The following is an 18,527-nucleotide window of genomic DNA, read 5'->3' as shown; positions in this document are numbered from 1 at the left end:
TAGAACATTTCACATAAAACCCTGTAAGGTTGTGTGGGATCCTCGTCTTGCAGGTAAAGAAACAGGCTTGAGAGGCGTTAACGTGGGGTTTGAAGTCAAGTCTGCACGATGACTAAGCCTAGACTTTCTCTTGCTGGCCTTCTCTTTGGACCCTGAAGGCAGCCCACCTGTCCCACACCATTAAGGCAGGCTGGAAACTAGACAGAAACCACCCCCCATCAGATCCGGCCTGCTAGACTCCAGCAGTGACTGGCCATTGTGAACACCTCAAGCACAGCCTTTATGATTTGAGTCTGCAGCAGAGCTCCTGGGGGCCTTCGTGATTTGGCCTCCTAACTTCTGCCCTTCACAGCATTCCAAATTCAGGCCTTTGACCAGGCTGGGCCCTTAACCTTGTTTCTTCACCCAGTTCAGGTGCCAACTTTAGGAAGTCTTCCATACCACTTTCCTCTGCCCCCAGGCTGGAGTTCCCATGCCCCAGACTTCCTGTAGCAGTGCCTAGCAAAGTCATAACTACCTTTTAGTCTGGCTGACATTCTCTACCAGACTGGGCTTGAGTGCAGGGACCTTGTCTGGGAATCCCAGAGCCCAGCCCAAGGCAGGTACTGGGGGAATGCTTGTGGAATGGCGCCGCCTGCATTCTGACCTCTGGCATGGAGGCACTCAAAAGATGTTCTCGCTCCCATTTCCACGCCTAGCTCTGGCCCCGACAGCTAGAACTCCTCCCAAGAAAGGGTTTGGGTTCCTCCCCAAAAGTACTGAATTGGGCCAAAGCTGATGTTCCTTAACCCCCCCACCCCCACGTGGACTGAAGAGCCAGGGAACTAGAACTTGCTGTTTGACACGTTGTGTCACAGGAAGTGTTCTGGGACCACCCTCCATAGCTGCCCCTCACTGGAACTATAAGCACCAAGCACACGTTCCTCAAAATCAGATTTATGTGAAACCATATCCAACTTTTTTGCATTTATTGTATACCTTAAACAGCCACCAACACTCTGTTTTATGCAGTTCGTGGGTCCGTGTTCACAGGGCATGGGCTGGGACAGCAAGGCTCCTTTACTTCAGATCTTTGATGGCAATCTTCCCCTTGTCCCTTAATAGGCCCACCTCCTGGAGGCAGCAGGAAAACTTGGAGGTGCCCCTTTTCAGTTACTAGAAAGGACTTAGAGGATGTGGGAGCACACAGCAAAGATGAGAGGCAGACTGCTCAGACTGCCCAGGTCTGAGGTCTGGGGCAGGATGAGGACGACGATGGACACCACAGGCGAGTTTTAGCAGCTGGTTCGAGATGCTGGCAGTTGATACTAAACTAGCATAAGAACAAAATGTTTCTTTCCCAAAGGCAAGTGGAAACATTATTTTGGAGAACCTGGGGTTTCATTCAGACAGACAGGCTAGAGTTGTGAGATTTTTCGTTAGCATTTCTCTGTGGAGGATCGGGAGGCCAGGATGGACCAACTTCACCTCCTCCCCAGTCTTTACAGCTGGATACCAATGTGTCAGTGCAAGCTTGCAACGGGCAGTTCTGGGCGCCAAGAAGTGCCAGAGGAGGCTTCTTAGAATAGGCGGCCAGTCCAAGGTGATGGTCCCAGCAGCCTCAGGATCCCTCTTGCCTAGACCATCCACATGTCCAACCTCTGGGCCAGGCTGGCCTCTCTTCAGAGGGATAGCAGCAGGTCAGAATCCATGGTTTCATTTAAATAACTCTTAAGAACAGAAGCCCCTAGAGCCAGGGTAAGTGATCCAGGCACAGGTTCAACCAGCAAGTAGGTGCAGAAACTTCCTTCCCATGTGAAGTGGGCACTGTATTGTCTTCATTAGAATATGAGAGCTGCCCAGCCATTCACTCCCTATTCCCAAGCTCAGGTAGAGTCAGGGCAGTAGGGGGAACACAGCGTCACCCAGACTAGTCAGGAACCTCACTTTGAGATGAACAGCTCCAGGTAATGACTGGTTCCCTAAAGCAGTCATCTGGGCTCCAGAACCAAAGTCACATTCAGGAACAACTAGGTAAGAGCACCACAAGGCCAGGCAGTTAGCTGTTCCTAAGAAAGGCCTTTCCCCCACTTTGCCCAATCTGGTCCTGGTAGGAACTGGAGCAGATGAGTACTGTTTGCCACCCAGCCAGGGCAGGCCAGCAGCTCCACACGTGAGGCACAGCCACAGGCCAAAAGAATGTCTATACACTCTGTGCAAGTACCAGGGACCTTCAGTGCTCCTCAGTGGTGTCTTCTGGTGTGCCACTGGGACCTGTCAGTTCTGAGAGTGGTCTTTGAAAGTTGCTAAAGTACATATAGTTAAACCCTAGTCAAGTTCACCTCTCCACAGTGGGGACTTTAAAAACCTTACTACATAGTGATACTCATTAGACCAAAGGCAGATCTTAATTAGTAGAAAAGGGTGCCCCCCTCAACAATGCTGGCTCCAAAGGTAACTTTTAAGTACTAGAGGACGAGGTGGAGTTCATAGAACAGAGAAGTAAAGTCTCTCAACCTTCTAATGACGAAATGAAAAGTGTCAGCAGAGCTTCAAAGTCTACTCTAAAACCCAAGTCATTCCCGAAATATTTAAAATAAAATCAGTCAAATCACTTCTTAAAGCAGAAAGTTAATCAGAATTTCAAAGAAAGTGATTCTATTCTGAGATATCTACAGCCCACCTTCCTGGCCTGCCCCTTTTGCACCGGTCAAATGAAACAAAGGCACATAATCTCTATTCTCAATTAAAAAGCAAACTGAGTTGGATATCTCCTTGAAAAAAAGGCCCATTTGTGGAGATGACAGTTCAGTGGCCCCTGACAGACAAAAGACTCCTTCTTTTGTCTGCACTAAAGAGAAGTGTCAATCCAGAGACAGTCCTTAAACTGGCTGATCACTGGAAACAGGAGAATCGTGGAATGTGTACTGGAGAGGACAGCAGAAATTCCGTCCAACTTTGCCTTAGCTGGGCAATCAGCAGGTCTAGAAAGGCTGAGTGATGTACCCAAGGCTACCCTGTTGGTTGGTCTGCTGATTCTCATTTCTTTTTATTTGGGTAACTATGATGAAATTGCCTCTCCCAGAGTCATGTTACCTACACAGAGTCTGTGTCCCTTTGACTACTGGGTCAAGTGGTGGAGTTCAAGTTCATATGGATCATCGTGAAGTATTATGACATCAATTACAGCCACAGAGGGTCAGGGGAGTGCGAGCTCTGTCTCCACTGACACATGTAGCTTACCACACTGTCATTCATGATTCCAGTTATTTTCCTCAAAGATCCAAATTTTCCATGACAATCATCTGGGGTTTTAATAACAGCACCTAGAAAAAGAGCCTAAACTTTGGCCTGTTCCTTTTATAAATAAATAAATAAATAAATAAATAAATAAATGCAGTTTGGAGGGCAATGTCCCGCTCCATTGACAGTCTTCTTCCCAGGGACACAGGCAGGCTCCTTCCTTCCCCAGACTTATGTAAACATGGGCATTGGCACAGTTAGTGTAAAAGCAGCAGCTTCTGTCTCCAGATTTTGGTGGGGTGGGGGGCTGGGGGAAGCTTTCAGTTTTTCTGATTAGCGGGTGAATACCACTTACTCTGTAGTCAAGAGGCTGATGGGCCAGGCCTCAACCTCGGGGAAGCAGGGAGGTTTCAGAAAGCTCCTTGCTAGGATCTCTAGGTTCGTCCTTGAGCTTCTTATCTTCATGGCTGGGAAATACATCTCCAAGTTAGAAAAAAAACATAGAAATCACTTCTCTTTAAAAAGGATGGCCCTGGGCCAGAGGGGGAGGGATTGCACAAGGCCACGAGCCAGCTGGGGTTGGAGGATAATGCAGGAGTGGGGGTCTGAGCTCACAGCGTACTGCCCAGAACCTGCCCACATTAGAGGGGTGTGAAGTCACCAGGAGGGAATGGTCTAGACTGGGCATACTTCGGACACCTACAATGGTCCTCAACCACTGGGACCTATAGGGCAGGGAGAACTAAGCCTGCTGAGCAGCTCACTGTACAGGTCAGAGGACGAGGCTGCCTTCCCTGGCGAAAGTGGGATTCACTCCCAGCCCAGAATGGGCAAGACACCATTCTCTCCCACCCTCAGCCTCACCCATCTCCCTGCTTCAGCCTCATGGCTAGCTCACCAAGGCTTCCATATGGTTCCTGGCCTTGCCCAGGCCCTGCTCTTGAAAGGGCAAGGAGGGGAGAAGGGAAGTGCTGCCACATAGCCTGTGCCCCAGGCCCCAGCTGGGGATGAAGAAGCAGGAGGAGCAGAACTGGGGTCCCAGGGCTGGCTGGTGAGCAGGTGGGTACCAGCCTAGGAGAGAAGCTCCAGGAGCAGTCTCCAGATGTGCACGGTGCCAGGATTTTCAAAGCCGGCTCCTGCAGGGGCAATGCTGGCTGCCAAGAGGAAGACTTCCCGCTGGTTATCAACAGCCTGAAGGCCCAGCTCCTGCTGCAGCTCCACCACGCTCATGGCCTCGCTCAGGTCCTGGAATGAAACAGAGATGTCAGGCGGAACTGACAGTGTTTCCCAACAACCCGCCCTTGTCATCTATGAAATAAGCTGTTCTTCGGCTCCCTGGGGGAACACTGGGGCCTAAGTTCTCTCACGGCCACTTGGTCTAAACTGCCTTCCTCATCTCTGACTTTCTTGGTATCAATCTCTTTCCACCCCGTCATTCTTACCCACAGCCACTGTGCTAAGAAAGAGCACTTCCTCTAAGTCAGGCATTGTGATAGGCACTTAATCTTACTTAATTCTCACAGTCCACACTTAACTGCTGAGGAAATAAGCTCAGGGAAGTGAAGTCATTTAGCCAATGAAACAGTGATAAGTGGCAGAGCCAGGTTTCAAACTCAGGTTGGCTTGATGACCAAGTTTATAACCTTGATAGGAATCCTAGCTCAGTTTCCTAAACTTAATGGTGGAGAGAGAGATCTTACAGTAGGGTCACTTCCAGACAAGGGCCTTACCTTCCCTAGACTTCTAGAAACCCAGTGACAAGAAAAAGAAGCCACTACACCACATGGCTAGTGATGGTACATTTTAATTTCAAACCTAGCCCAAGATTAAAATGATTCTTCTTGGAGCAATTCATAAGAATGCTGGGACCTCAGGTTAAAATCACTATAAATTATAGTTTATATACAAGATGATGATGTGATTCACTGTCCAAACTGGGGTACTTCTTTTTATTTTAATTAATTAATTAATTTATTTATTTTAACGTCTTTATTGGAGTCTAATTGCTTTACAATGTTGTGTTAGTTTCTGCTTTATAACAAAGTGAATCAGCTATACATATACATATATCCCCATATCCCCTCCCTCTTGCGTCTCCCTCTCACCCTCCCTATCCCACCCCTCTAGGTGGACACAAAGCACTGAACTGATCTCCCTGTGCTATGCAGCTGCTTCCCACTAGCTATTTTACATTTGACCCCTCTAGGTGGTCACAAAGCACCGAGCACCAAGCTGATCTCCCTGTGCTATGCAGCTGCTTCCCACTAGCTAGCTATTTTACATTTGGTAGTGTATATATGTCACTGCTACTCTCTCACTTTGTCCCAGCTTACCCTTCCCCCTCCCCATGTCAAACTGGGGTACTTCAGAGACTCAAAGTAGGTATTATTAATAGTTATACCAGAGCAACAGGCATAAATGGGGGCTGTCCCAGGCAGACCAGGACATATGGTTACCCTATTTATAAATGATGGTCAAGTATTTCCTGATAGGCAGAGGGAACCTGAGGTCAAAGATGGACAGCCTCTCTCCAAGCCAGGCTGGAAACATGCCCCACAGCTATCAGGACCATGGGCACAGGCCACATGAAATATGACAGGACTCTATACTGTGGCAGAGAATGGCATCTTAAGTGTGTGATGCCGAGAGTTGCTGGGCCAGGAGAGGTAGAGTGAAGAGCAGGAACTTTGAGGAAGATCTAAGCTCAACTCCTGGCTTTGCCACATACCAGCTGTAACTCTGGGCTAACAGCAAGGCCTATAGTGGGGTTTTTGTAAGACTGAAGTGAGGTCACAATTACCAGGTGCTTAGCATACTGTAAGCACACAATAAATGTTAGTTCTTATTATTTAATCTGTTCAACTTATCACTTCCTAGCTATAGCTCTCTGATCTAGAGTCAGAAATCATATGGACATAGAAGAGTGGAAAAGGTGCAGGTTTTGGAGTTAAGACATTCTAATTTTACTATTTTCAAGGTGTACAAAATTTCTCTGAGCTTCAGATTCCCCATCTGTAAAATGGAAAGAGTATCCCATATCTTGTAGGGTGAACAGAAGCGTAATATGAAATGTTATGAAACCACACCTGGGAAATAGTGGACACTTAATAATAATTTTTCTCATTTCTCTAGGATGACAAATGACAGGCAAAGAGGAAGGCAGAGAGAGGATGAGGATTAGGAATGAGAAAAGAGTACAGGTAGCAAAGGTGGGGGACGGTTTCTCAGCTAAGCGTTGCAGATCATGGGCCTGGGCCCGAATACCTCTCCAGTGCTCCCTGCCCCTGCCCAGGCATCTGTGGATCAAGCCCGCCTGGCCTGAGCCAGCCTCCCATGGCCCTCACCTGCTTGTTGGCCACGATGACGACAGGCAGGTCAGGGTCCTTGTCCAGTAGCTTGTGCAGCTCCTGTCGGGCCCAGGGCAACCGCAGCCGGTCAGCCGAGTCCACCATGAACACCAGCACGTCTACTTCATTCACAAACTCCTTCCAGTAGAAACGCAGGTTCTGGCTGCCACCGACTGAGGAGAGGCCAGGGGCCAGCTCAGAGCCTCCCTGGGCCCTGGCTCTCTACATATAGCCTGACCCCACCCCACTTCCTGCCTTCCAAGGCTCCACTGGCCAGGAGCAAGGGTAAGTCCACAGGTTCCACAGCCAATCAGACCTGGGTTTAGCTCCAGCTCTGACAGCTAGGTCGCCCTGCGCAGGTCGCTACCTCCGAGCATCAGTCTCCTCCTCACTGAACTTACCTAACAGGTTGCAGCAAGACCCAAAGGTACCACATGCAATGCACCTTTCACAGGACTGGTGTATACTATATGCTCAATAAACAGTACTCTGGTTCTTTCTCCTGGGCTGCCTTGCCTCCTCCCAAATCCTAGCTTCCTCCTGGGTCAGTGGCAGCTGTGGTCAGCAGCCAGGACTCCCTGCCCTGCCTGTGCACAGCCATTCTCCATTCAGCTTCTCTTGTTCAGTCTAGTCGCCCCATTTTCTTTCCTTGGAAACACCATACTCAATAGTGTCACCAAGTGGCTGCCCAAGTAGCACCCCCAACCTGGGTTATTCCTGTTCCCCTCTGTCCCTCTGCAAAGTCCCCACTGGTCATCCTGCATCCTAGTGTTTCTGGTTATACTTCTGACACTTGTGGGCTCTAAGCTCTTTGAGAGTTAGAGCTATTTATCTCTGGATCCCCCCAAAGCCCTCAGCACAATGCCTGGCACATAGCAGGCACTCAACAAGTATATACTGAGTGCTTACTAGGTGCCAAGCACTGATCTGGGTGCTGGAGATACAGAGGTGAGCAAGGCAGGCAGGGGCCCTGCTCTCAAGGAGCTCCCTCCGTAACCAGAAACAACACAGCAGTAACACATAAACACATTCCACAAAGGAAGGAAGTAAAACAGAAAAAGTGAAAGGGGTGGGGTGAGGTGGTTGTATGTACTGGTGGCTTTGGACTGGTTGGTCTGGGAAGGTGGTCTAAGGAGGCAGCATGTGAGCTGAGTCTGGGATGACGAGAAGGAGCTAGTCATGAGATGAGGCAGAGAGAAGCAGAGCAAGATCCATGTGTTCGAGAAACAGAAGGCTGAGGCGCCGCCAGAAGGGGAGAGGAGGAAGCCATGACCAGCAAGGCTGCCCAGGGCTGGACCACACAGGGCCTGTAAAGCCACAGTGAGTCTGTGGGGAGCCCCTTAAGCATTTTAAGCAAGAATGACATGATCTGATACGGGTTTCTGAAAGATACCTATGGCCAACATTGAGGACAGAAGTGGAAGCAGGAAGACCAGCAAGGAGACTGTTGTAGTCCTGACAGGTGACCACGGCTTGGACCAATTAGGCAGAGATGGAGGTGGGGAGAAGTGAACAGACGCAGACTCGACTGGAGGATAAAGCTGACAGAACTAGCTAATAAAATGGATATAGGAGGTGTGGGGAAGGCAAAAGTTGTCAAAAATGCACAAAGTGCTCACTCTCAGCTGGGCTGCAGGCCAGGCACTGTAGGAGACCACAGTGAAGTGTGTGCTGTGGGAGGGGAAAGCCCCAGGACTTGAATGGGAGATCTGGGTTTGAATCCAGGTTGGGTGACCTTACTGAGCCTGGGATGTTAACAGGGCAGACCCCTGGGTAACATGAAAACATCAAACCCCTTCTTCCAAGGTGAAGGGAGGGGGATACTGTCTCTGTCAGACAGAGTGGGCCTTAAGTGCAGAACCCCCACTTGAATTTTCTGTGTCCCTGGCACAAGAGATGGAGACAGGGAAAGCTTGTTGAAAGGACTAAATCTCAGGTGAATGTCAGCGTTTGCTACAGTCAGGGAGAAAAGATGTAGCCAGGGCAGGCTAGCAGGCAAGGCCCTGAGACCAGAGGAACTGGACCCATTCAGGCCAAAAGCCAGGTCCTCAGTGTCCGATCCCACCACTTTAGGACCTAACTAAACCCACCTAATCTTTATGGTCTGAGTCCTTTGGCTGGCAGGAAGGCTACCCGTCCATCCCCACTGAGTCTGTGGCTGGACACAGGTGGTTAAGTACTGCTGCGCTCTCAATACCCTCTCTCCCATCCTCTCCTGGGATCCCAAGAGGCCTAACACTGAGGGCAGGAGGATGCTCAGACCCTCTCTGATCACTCACTCAACAAGCTCTCCCAGGTACCTGATTGGGGCTGGGCCCTAGAGGCCAGAGCTGGATCGGATTTATCGGTGCCCCAGATGCCTAGTCAGGGACACAGGGTGGTATGTGGCAAACACTGCAGCAGGAGGAGCTCTTAATCTAGCCTATAGGGGTCAGAGAAGGCTTCAGAGGGATATCATGTTTGACTTAAATCTTGAAGGATGAACAGCAGTTTAACAAGGGAAGAAGGGCTTTCCGGACTGGGGGAACAGTGTGCATGCAAAGCACAGAAGATTAGAAAGAAAACAGCAAGCACCCTTCAGAAACAAGCACTGCGAATGGTGCTTAACATCGAGAGTCCAGAGCCAGATAGTCTGCATTAGCTGACCGGCAAGCTGCGTGCGCTTGGATAAATTATTTTACTGGGCCTCGATAAATAAAAAAAAAATTATTTTTCTGGGCCTCCTTTCCTCACATATAATGAAGGTGGTAACTGTTTCCGGTTTTTTGGAGTTGTTGGGAGGATTTTTAAAGTGATGTCTGTCAAGGGCTTGGCATACTGGAAACTTTAGCTGTTAGTATCTCAGTGTTAGGCATGTGGGCTGCAGTAAGGGTGAGGGACAGGGGTCGACCAAGCCAGAGTACAGAGCTTGGACTATATCCTGTGTCGCAGGGAGGCGTGGGAAGGACTTTCTACAGGGGCGTGTCCTGCTTAGATAAAAAGCCACAGCTTGGGTCCAGCTGAGATGATGGGGAGACAGCGGGAGACACGGGGGGAGGGTCTGCTCACTCTCCAGCAGGTCCACCTCGAAGTTCTTGGTGGGCAGCCGCACGGAATTGAAGCCCCAGGTGGGGATGTGGCCTTCCAGCGGTGGCTTCCCGGCCAGCACGCGCAGGAACGTGCTCTTCCCAGAGCCATCCAGCCCCAGCACCAGCACCTCGCGCTGCTCCAACTCCTCCAACGCCGGCTCCTCGTCCGCCTCGTCCTCGGGCTGTGGGGTACGGGTCAGGCTGCGGTTGGCACCCTCCCGCCTGACCCTTCCCCATAGAAGACCGAAGGCCCAAAGCGCCCATCCCCGCCCTGCCACCGTTAAAGGGGCAGCCAGACCCGCTCTGCTGCAAAGGGACTAGCGGGGCCTATGGAGTCCTCAGTCTCAAGACCCGTTCTTCAGCTTTTTCCTGAGTGACCTCGGGCAAATTCCTACCCCTCGCGGAGCGTCAGCCTCCTCAGACTGACAATCCCCACATTCCACAGCGAAAGGAACAACCGAGTCGGGGTAAGGCGCAAATGAACCGCGCGGGCCGGGTGAGGGGGCGGAGGACCTCTCCCGGCATCCCCCGGCCCGCGCGCACTGCGCAGGCGCCGGGCGGGCGCGGGCTGGGCCCGGCGCGGGCCCGCCAGGCTACGGCTGCCCAGAGGAAGCCCTAGGCCTACGGCGGCGCAGCATAGCACACTCCCCCAAACGCCCACCCGTTCCTCGGTTCCAGGACTCCCGGCCGCCCGACGCGCGTCCACCCGCGCGAGGCCTGCGGCGTCAAGCTCCCGCCCCGCAGGGCGGCGGTCACACCCCTCTGCTGCGCACGCGGAGGCGCAGATCCCCTCCAGGTACTCACGTCCCATTCGTCCCACTCCGGAAGGCGGGCAGGCTCCGTGCCCCACCAGGCTTCGCCTCCGTCCCAGCGCCGCTCCCGTCCGCGGCCGAAGTAGGTCTTCCAGAGGATGAAGATCACCGAACCAAGCACGGCCGCCGCGCCACCCAGCGCCAGCACCAACGGGCTTAGCGGCCGCGGCGCCATCGGGCCGGGCGAGGGGCGCGGGTACAGGCTGCACAGGCCGAACCAGCCGGCCTGCCGAAGATGGCCCCGCTGCGAACTGCCTCGGCCGCGCCCACCCACCCAACCGAGACCCACACTACAAGCCCCACAATGCACCGCCGCTGTCGCGACAGGCCGCCCGCGCCCTGGCGGCTGGAGTGGGGGCGCTGGCCGGAGCGCGGGGACCTTCTGCCCACTCTGCAAGGTGCGATGTGGAGCGAGAGGCTGTGCCTGGGCAGGACAAGAGGCGGTGATACTGGCATCTACCGAGCACTTGCTGTGTGCCAAGGGGTTAGCTCACAGCTGTTCTAGGTTACCCCTTAAAACAGTGCCTCTTAGAAGGGAAAACCGAGGCCCAAGCCACACCGTAGTGCTTTGGTGAAGCCTGCATTCAAACCCAGGCGATCTGTTTCCTGCATCCCTCAAGATCTCGGAAAGGAATTCTATGGGATGGCAGGTTATGGAGTGCAGAAACAGGACTGGAACCCAGGTCCATGACTGTTTGTACGCTCTACCCTGCCTTGGCTGCTGCCTGGTTCCCAGGGGTTCTGCTCTCTTGTGGTCTCTTGGCATCCTGATGAAGCAGGCAGGTCCAGGAGTCTGTTTAGACCTGACCACTTTGTCCTCCGTGACCCCAGTGACTGCCAAAGTTTCCAGATGTAACACAAGGAGGAAAAGCAGGAGAAACGGGCCTGGGTACTTAAGAGGAGGACCCTGTGAAGAGAATGGGTATATTTTTACTGTAAACCACCTCAAGCCATCTTATACAACAGGGAGGACTCTGGGCTTTTTTCTAGTCATCCCCCGGTATGCTCAGATCTCTCCTGTTTCCTCTGCCTCTGGTTGCTACCTCTCCTTTCCATTTTAGCCCTGCATTGCCTATTCTTTGACCCACCCACCCAGAGAAGCTGTTCTCACCAGGGTCTCTAACAAACCCCTTGTTGGTAAATCCCTTGGTGGCATCTTAGTTCTTATCTTGCTTGACCTCCTGGCACCATTTAACACCGTTAAATCTTTTTTTTTTTTTTTTTTCAGTACGCGGACCTCTCACTGTTGTGGCCTCTCCCGTTGCGGAGCACAGCCTCCGGACGCGCAGGCTCAGCCGCCATGGCTCACGGGCCCAGCCGCTCCGCGGCATGTGGGATCTTCCCGGATCGGGGCGCGAACCCGTGTCCCCTGCATCGCCAGGCGGACTCTCAACCACTGCGCCAGCAGAGAAGCCCTTTTTTTTTTTTTTTTTTTAATTTTATTTTTGGCTGCATTGGGTCTTTGTTGCTGTGCATGGGCTTTCTCTAGTTGCGGCGAGTGGGGGCTACTCTTCTTTGCAGTGCGCGGGCTTCTCGTTACAGTGGCTTCTCTTGTTGCAGAGCACAGGCTCTCGGCGCGCAGGCTCAGTAGTTGTGGTGCACGGGCTTAGTTGCTCCGCGGCATGTGGGATCTTCTCGGACCAGGGCTCGAACCCATATCCCCTGCATTGGCAGGCGGATTCTTAACCACTGCACCACCAGGGAAGCCCCAACACTGTTATATCTTAGCAGATGTTTTAATGTTTTAAAATGTTTTAATGTTTTAAAATACCACAGACTGGGTGAAAAACAATAAGAATTTAGTTCTCACAGTTCTGGAGGCTAGGAAGTCCAAGATCAAAGTATCAGCAGATTCAGTTCCCAGCTAGTGCCCTCTTGACTTGCAGGCAGCCACCTTCTCACTGTGTACTCATGTGGCAGAGAGAGTGAGCTCTGCTCTCTCTTCCTCTTATGTGGACGCTCATCCCATAGTGGGGCCCCACCCTCTTGACCTCATTTAAATTTAATTACCTCCCAAGAGCACCACCTCCAAATACTATCATTACTATTACACTGGGGATTAGGGCATCAACATAATGTATTTTGGGGGGATACCACCATTTGGTCCATAACAGCAGGTTTATAAAGAATGCTTCTGCTCCCCAAGTTTAGAACTAATGGAGAAGACAAAGAAGATGTTCAAATGGAGAGAAAAATGTCATCTTTGTTGTCAATAAATGCTGAATTGGAGAAAGTGGCTTAGACATGGGGCCGAAATAGACTTGCTGATACTTTCTCCTGAAACAGATGGACTACCCACCAGATCAGTGACTCAACTCATCATGCAAGGGCAGGAGTTTTATACTAAGAATATTAACAGCCAGTATGGCAGAGGCACCAAATAGTCAGAAAGGGGTAGGCACTGAAGTGAGAACAGAAACTGTCTAGAAACCTTACAGGGCCAGGCCCCTCCCGAGCAGTCAGAGCGCATCCTGATCCACCATCTCTACAGATGGGCAGGGCAGAAGAGCCCAGAAGCAGCTGGGGTGAGCATACCTACTGTCTTCTCCCAAACTCCCCATTCAAAGAAATCATTCCTCTGGAGAGAAGTAATGCTTAGCAAGAGAGCCTAAGAGTATGACTCCAGTCCTGTGTTTCAAACTGTAGTTTAAGACCATTAGTGAATTGTGAAATCAATTTATATCATATATATGTTATATATATATATATATATATATATATGGAATACAGTGGACAATAACACCCTCTCATGAAACTTTTGTTTTAAGGGTGTGTGTGTGTGTGTGTGTGTGTGTGTGTGTGTGTGTGTGTACGTACTGGGGTACCATGTAAAATATCTATACCTTTTTCATGCTTTTTAGGAGATTTTCTCAACCTGATCTTAATATCAATACTTGCTTATTTGGTATTTCTTTGGCTATATCCACTCTGCTATTCACCCCAGACTTTGAGGTCTTTATTTCATCTATGACATTTTTCATGTCTGACTCTATAGTTGGTTCTTCTGTATGACTTCTTGTTCCTCCTTCATATTTCCCCAATCCTCTCTTTTCCTTTTTAGAATAATACTTAAAATGGGTATTTCATTTCCTGTCCTGCCTAGTCCATGAACTCTGCTGTGTCTGGATAAGGTTGCCCTGTATGTTGTCTTTCTCTTGATGGGTGTGTGTCCCTCAGCTGTCTCTTATCTGCCCCTGTGAGCTCCTATTTCTTTGGGGCCAGGACTGAGTGCCTGGGGGAGGGGGCAAAGCCCAAAAGTGTAGCTTGAACTTTTCCTGGTGAGTTGAGAAGGAGACTCGTGTACAGTCTATACCTCCTGGTTTATACTGTCCTGAGCAGACATCTGCATCCCTGTAGTACCTCCCTGTACCTCTCTCTATCCAAGTAGGACTCTTACTAGAAGCTGCCACCCATGGTTGCCATAACCTAGTGCCTAAGGTATCAGGAGGGCGGAGAGGATTGGTGGAAGAGAAGCTAAGGTACAGGCCAGTTCACTGCCTTGTACTTGTTTTTGACTTCCCTCCCCACCCAGAGGCTGTAAGCCACCCCACCCAGCCAGTGCCTTCTCAGCCTGCAGTAATAGTATGGTGACAGCTATAGGGCTGGCCAAGGTCTGCCCCCGGGCAAGGTGGGGAAGAAGAAAGTGTGTGTCTATCAGAAAACTCTGATGGGGCTGTGTCCTATTCTGCTCTGGGCTGCCATTGTCCACACCCCAGCCCGGCCCTCTTCTGGTAGCCACAGGGCTAGTTTCTCTGATCTGCCAACTTCCCTGTGACTCCTGGGTATCCCCCTGACCTGGGGCTGGCTTGTGCTATCTGTCAACTTGTCAGCTTATCTCCACCTCCTAAAAGAGAAAACTGAAGCCTGGAGAGAGGAAGTGACTTCCCCAAGACCACAGTCAATAAATGATGCAACTGGGGTTTGTACCAGGTCTGTGTGATTGCAAAACCATGCTTTAAATATCCTAGATCCCCCTTTACAGTTGCTGGAACCTAGGTCCACTCATTTTATCATACTTTTCATCTGAAAAAGAAGCAAAACTGAGTTTGGCTCTGAAGTCTCTCATATGTGTTGGAGGAGAGAAGAGTAGCAGGGTTAAAAGTTATTAGAGCATAATGAGTTATGTGAGGAGCAGTTAACAAAAGGCCTTCATAGAAGGTGAGGCAGCTGACTGAGAAATGTTGAGTGTGATGAGAACTCAGGAAGGCTTCTACTGCATGAGGTACAAAGATGGTTAAAGGGGATCCCACAATAATTTTCTTGGTGCTCTTAACCAAAAGGGCAGTGGCCGTAATGGCTCTAAGGCAAGGAAGGTGTCCCCATGCCACAGGGTCCAGTTGCTGGCTATAATACCCTAAGCATCAATGGTGGTCCCATGTTTTTGGGTGAATATCCCCAGGGCATTCTTTTCCTTTTCATAAACAAAAAGGAGAAAGGGAATCTGATAATTGCAATGTCCAAGAGCAAGTGGGTTCATCAAACTCTCCTTTAAGGCCTTGGAAACTATGTTGTCTGGTTCTCATAAAATTGGGTCCAGGTTGTTATTGTTTAGTAAAATGTTACAGAGGTTTGGCCATAAGAAATTTGAAATCCAATTTTGGCAGTAACCAACTAGCCCAAGAAAACCTCCCAGTGGGCACTTAGTTTTGGGTTTTAGGAAACTTAGGACACCATGAAGTCTATCTGGATCTGAGTGTAGCCCTTGTTCTGATACCAGATATCCTAAATATCAAACCTGGGTTCGGGCAAACTGCAATTTTTCTTTGGTGAACTTCGGTCCCTTTGAGGCTAAAAGCTTTAGCAAGTGGATGCTGTCTTTCTGTGAGAAACCTTGAGAAAGAGAGAAAAGAAGTAAATCATCTACATATTGCAACAAAGTAGAACCTCTAGGGGACTTTATATCATCCAGATCAGCTTCTGGGATTTGCAAGAAATAAGAAGTAATGTCTCAAGTAGAACCTTGAGACATTACTGTCCAGGTGAATTGTTTTTCTTCCCAAGTGAAGGCAAAAAGGTAGGTAGGTAGCTTCATCAACTAGAATACTAAAGAATGCACTGCATAAATCAATTACAGTAAAAAATTTACATCTGGTGGGAATGGATGTTAGCAACATACAAGGATTAGGAACAACAGGGTGTGGAGGGATAACAGTGTTGTTTGTTGCTCTGAGGTGCTGCACAAACCTCCACCCTTGACCCTTAGGTTTTCTCACTGGTAAAATGGGAGTGTTACAGGGCTACTACAGTGGATAATGAGGCCTTGAGCCTTGTAACTGTTATGGGCCTTATGCCCTGAAGAACTTCTTATAGGGTGTTAACTAATTCTGGGGAGAGGTTTTGAGGGGTCTGTATGAATCTTGATGGGAGGTACGCTATGAATTTTGCCAACATCAGTTGGAGATTTTGCCCAGAAGGGGGATGGTAGCTGATTCAATAGGCACAAATGATCTGTGTTTCTAGAATAAGCTCTAATACTGTCAGAAATGGAACAAATAAAAGATGTCAAAGGATCATTTAATTCACCTGGTGGGTGACTTTGATGACTACTGTCAAATTCTAGAATTATTTCCTTTTTTGGGGAGAAAGAAATTCTGGCATGATACTTTTTTATTTCTTGGCCACACCACACAGCATTCAGGACCCAGACCAGGGTTAGAACCCATTCCCCCTGCAGTGGAAGCACGGAGTCCTAACCACTGGACCACCAGGGAAGTCCCTGGTGTGATACTTCTGTAAGAAGTCTTGGCCTAATAAATGGATGAGGTGGAGGAACTGAGGAGAAAGGCATGTATATCTTTCAAAGGGTCTAGATAAAAAAGAATAGGTTCAGGGACAGGAAGCGCTTGAGGTTCATTAGAGATCCCCACTGTTTGAACTGTATTAGTACTCCGAGGCAGGGGCTGCTTTATAGTAGTGGAGTTGAGCACTGAGAGTGTGGCTGTAGTGTCAGTTAGGATGAGAAGAGACCCATCCCATATCTGGAGGAGTGTTTCTCCAAGCTGATTAAGAGGGAGGATTGGGAAGCGGCCCTGTAGTTCCTTGGAGCCCTGTCAGTGAGAATTGGGAAGAAGTTGGAAAGGCTGGTTAGAGGGATGATGGTGCCTGAAGTGCTTGAGTCTGTAACAACCTCTTTTCCATGTCCTGGCTCTTTGCAGTAATAGCAGAAACTGGGAGGGTGTTGATTTTATTGAGGGGACTTCATTTTTGGAGTTGAAGATTAAGAATTTTGGTGGTGACTCACCTACAGTGTGAGAGCTGGTTTGCCCGATTACCTAAATCTAGAGTGGACATAATTTCCCACTTCATCCTTGTCCTTTATATTAGAAGGGAAAGGTCCTGGTTCAGCCCACTAATAAACAGAGTTAAAAGTTACCCATGGGGAATCAACATCTGAAGGAAGATGAGAATTTTCTTAAAAAATAATCTGAAGTTGACTGTAATAGTCATGAACAGGTTCATCAGATTTTTGTGGGCAAGCTTGAATTTTGTCTCAATCAATAGGCTTTGGGAAAGCCCTAGAAATTGCTCAGTGAAGTCACCTAGCAATTGAACAAGGCTGATCATATAATCAATTAGTGGGCTGCTCTCCCAGTTGTAATTCTAGAGCCCTTTCATGATTTTCCCAATTAGGGGTTTTTATCTAAGGCTGGGCCACTGACAAGCATATTAACTAGCTGATATAAGTTGGAGAAACCAGGTTCATAAGTTTGAATGACTATACTGTTAAATTCCTCAGCAAATCCGGGAGGACCTTCAGTTACTTTGGGAAAATCTTTTAACTATGGCTCGCAGTTTAATTTTAATCCAGGGAATATAAGAAATTAAGGGTTTTTCTCTGGGTCCTCAGGAGGCTTAATTTTAAAGGGACAGATTTTCCTCTGAACCTTTAATTTTAAAGGTTCAGAGGAAAAGGGGGTAGGGAGAGTTTCAGAAAAAAGGACAAGTTTGGTGAGAGATTTAGCATGGGGGACTTGAGAGTATAGAGGAGGTGTAGGTGGTATAGAAGGGAAGGAGGAAGATGGCGCTGGGAGCAGGGCCTGAACATGAAGAACCAAGGGAGAGAGAGATAAGATGGTGTCAGAGGCAGAATGGGAGACAAAGAAGCCAAGGAAGAAGAGTCCAAGGCTTTGGGAGCCATTTTGTTTTTCTTCATTTGCCATACTTAATCTTAAAATCTTATTTTTCAGAGAGGCAATTTTAGACTTCTGATAACATTGGGAATCCTCAAAGTACCAATTGAAATAGGCATACAACTCAGTTCTGGAAATTTTTTGAGCCATTTTAGTCCAATTTGTTTTATTGTTTGTTTTTTTTTTTGTTTGTTTGTTTTTTGTGGTATGCGTGCCTCTCACTGTTGTGGCCTCTCCCGTTGCGGAGCACAGGCTCCGGATGCGCAGGCTCAGCGGCCATGACTCACGGGCCCAGCCGCTCCGCGGCATGTGGGATCTTCCCGGACCGGGGCACGAACCCGTGTCCCCTGCATCAGCAGGCGGACTCTCAACCACTGCACCACCAGGGAAGCCCTCCAATTTGGTTTTAATGAAATTAAGTTTGTGGATTTCAAAAGTTCCTCCAAATGGCCATTGATATTCTAAATTGCCTTTGGTTGGGTTGGTCCATTTGTTGAAATGTGCATGAAGAATGATGCAGTTTTTAAACATAAAATCATTCAGAGTCACTATAGGAAGGACACCCTCAAACTATTTAGGTAACTGATACCCTATTTCTTACAGGTTTTTCTCTAGAGTAAAAGAACAATTTTCAAACAGCTCAAACAACTTGAAAGCTGATACCATCCAATTCTAAGGAAACAGGTTGGTCCCAGAGAAGCCAGGCCAAAGACTTTCTCAGTCAGTTTCTAGAGAATAGCCCCTATTCCTAAGGAATGGGCTGACAGCTGAACTGGCACAGTTTCAGTGAAGCAGTTCTTGTTCCCATAGGAATGGGCCCACAGTTTCTCAGCCAGCTTCAATTGAAACATTCTGATCTCAAAAATCAGACCAAAGTGCAAAAAAAGTACTCGCATACAGAACAAGACCTTAACCAGAAAGACGAAAGCTTTAAGTAGATCCCCCCAA

At 49.0% G+C, this 18,527-nt stretch overlaps 1 protein-coding gene across 6 annotated transcripts; it reads right to left on the bottom strand.

Moving 5' to 3' along the window:
- Positions 1–951: 951 nt before the first annotated feature.
- On the bottom strand, positions 952–10,948 carry ARL10 (ADP ribosylation factor like GTPase 10). 6 transcript variants are annotated; one of them, XR_009539705.1, is made up of 6 exons: positions 10,442–10,948; positions 9,618–9,819; positions 6,567–6,742; positions 4,290–4,467; positions 3,578–3,689; positions 952–2,009 (listed from the first exon to the last, which is right to left on the bottom strand). XR_009539705.1 is itself a non-coding variant. In XM_060144239.1 (5 exons), exons 1-4 carry the CDS (start codon positions 10,622–10,624, stop codon positions 4,294–4,296), a joined length of 735 nt encoding a protein of 244 aa, XP_060000222.1. In that variant the 5' UTR covers positions 10,625–10,948; the 3' UTR covers positions 952–3,689; positions 4,290–4,293. The 6 variants fall into 6 exon arrangements, 2 of the variants coding, with proteins under 2 accessions (XP_060000222.1, XP_060000221.1); XR_009539703.1 differs by having other exon boundaries at positions 952–2,285; positions 3,578–4,467; XR_009539704.1 differs by having other exon boundaries at positions 3,578–4,467.
- Positions 10,949–18,527: the final 7,579 nt, after the last annotated feature.

This window comes from Lagenorhynchus albirostris, chromosome 3, assembly GCF_949774975.1.
Source record: "Lagenorhynchus albirostris chromosome 3, mLagAlb1.1, whole genome shotgun sequence".
In the NCBI taxonomy this organism is placed as follows: Eukaryota; Metazoa; Chordata; class Mammalia; order Artiodactyla; family Delphinidae; genus Lagenorhynchus; species Lagenorhynchus albirostris.
Note: the sequence above shows the minus strand (reverse complement) of the source record. Positions and strands in the feature narration are given on the sequence as shown.

Excerpts from the sequence above, each read along its gene's own strand:
- ARL10 (XM_060144238.1), bottom strand. The coding sequence starts at position 10,624 with ATGGCGCCGCGGCCGCTAAGCCCGTTGGTGCTGGCGCTGGGTGGCGCG. Across the intron at positions 6,743-9,617 it reads CGAGGTGGACCTGCTGGAGA|TCGGTGGCAGCCAGAACCTG; the intron begins GTGAGCAGACCC and ends GCCTCTCCTCAG. Across the intron at positions 4,468-6,566 it reads TCATCGTGGCCAACAAGCAG|GACCTGAGCGAGGCCATGAG; the intron begins GTGAGGGCCATG and ends GTTTCATTCCAG.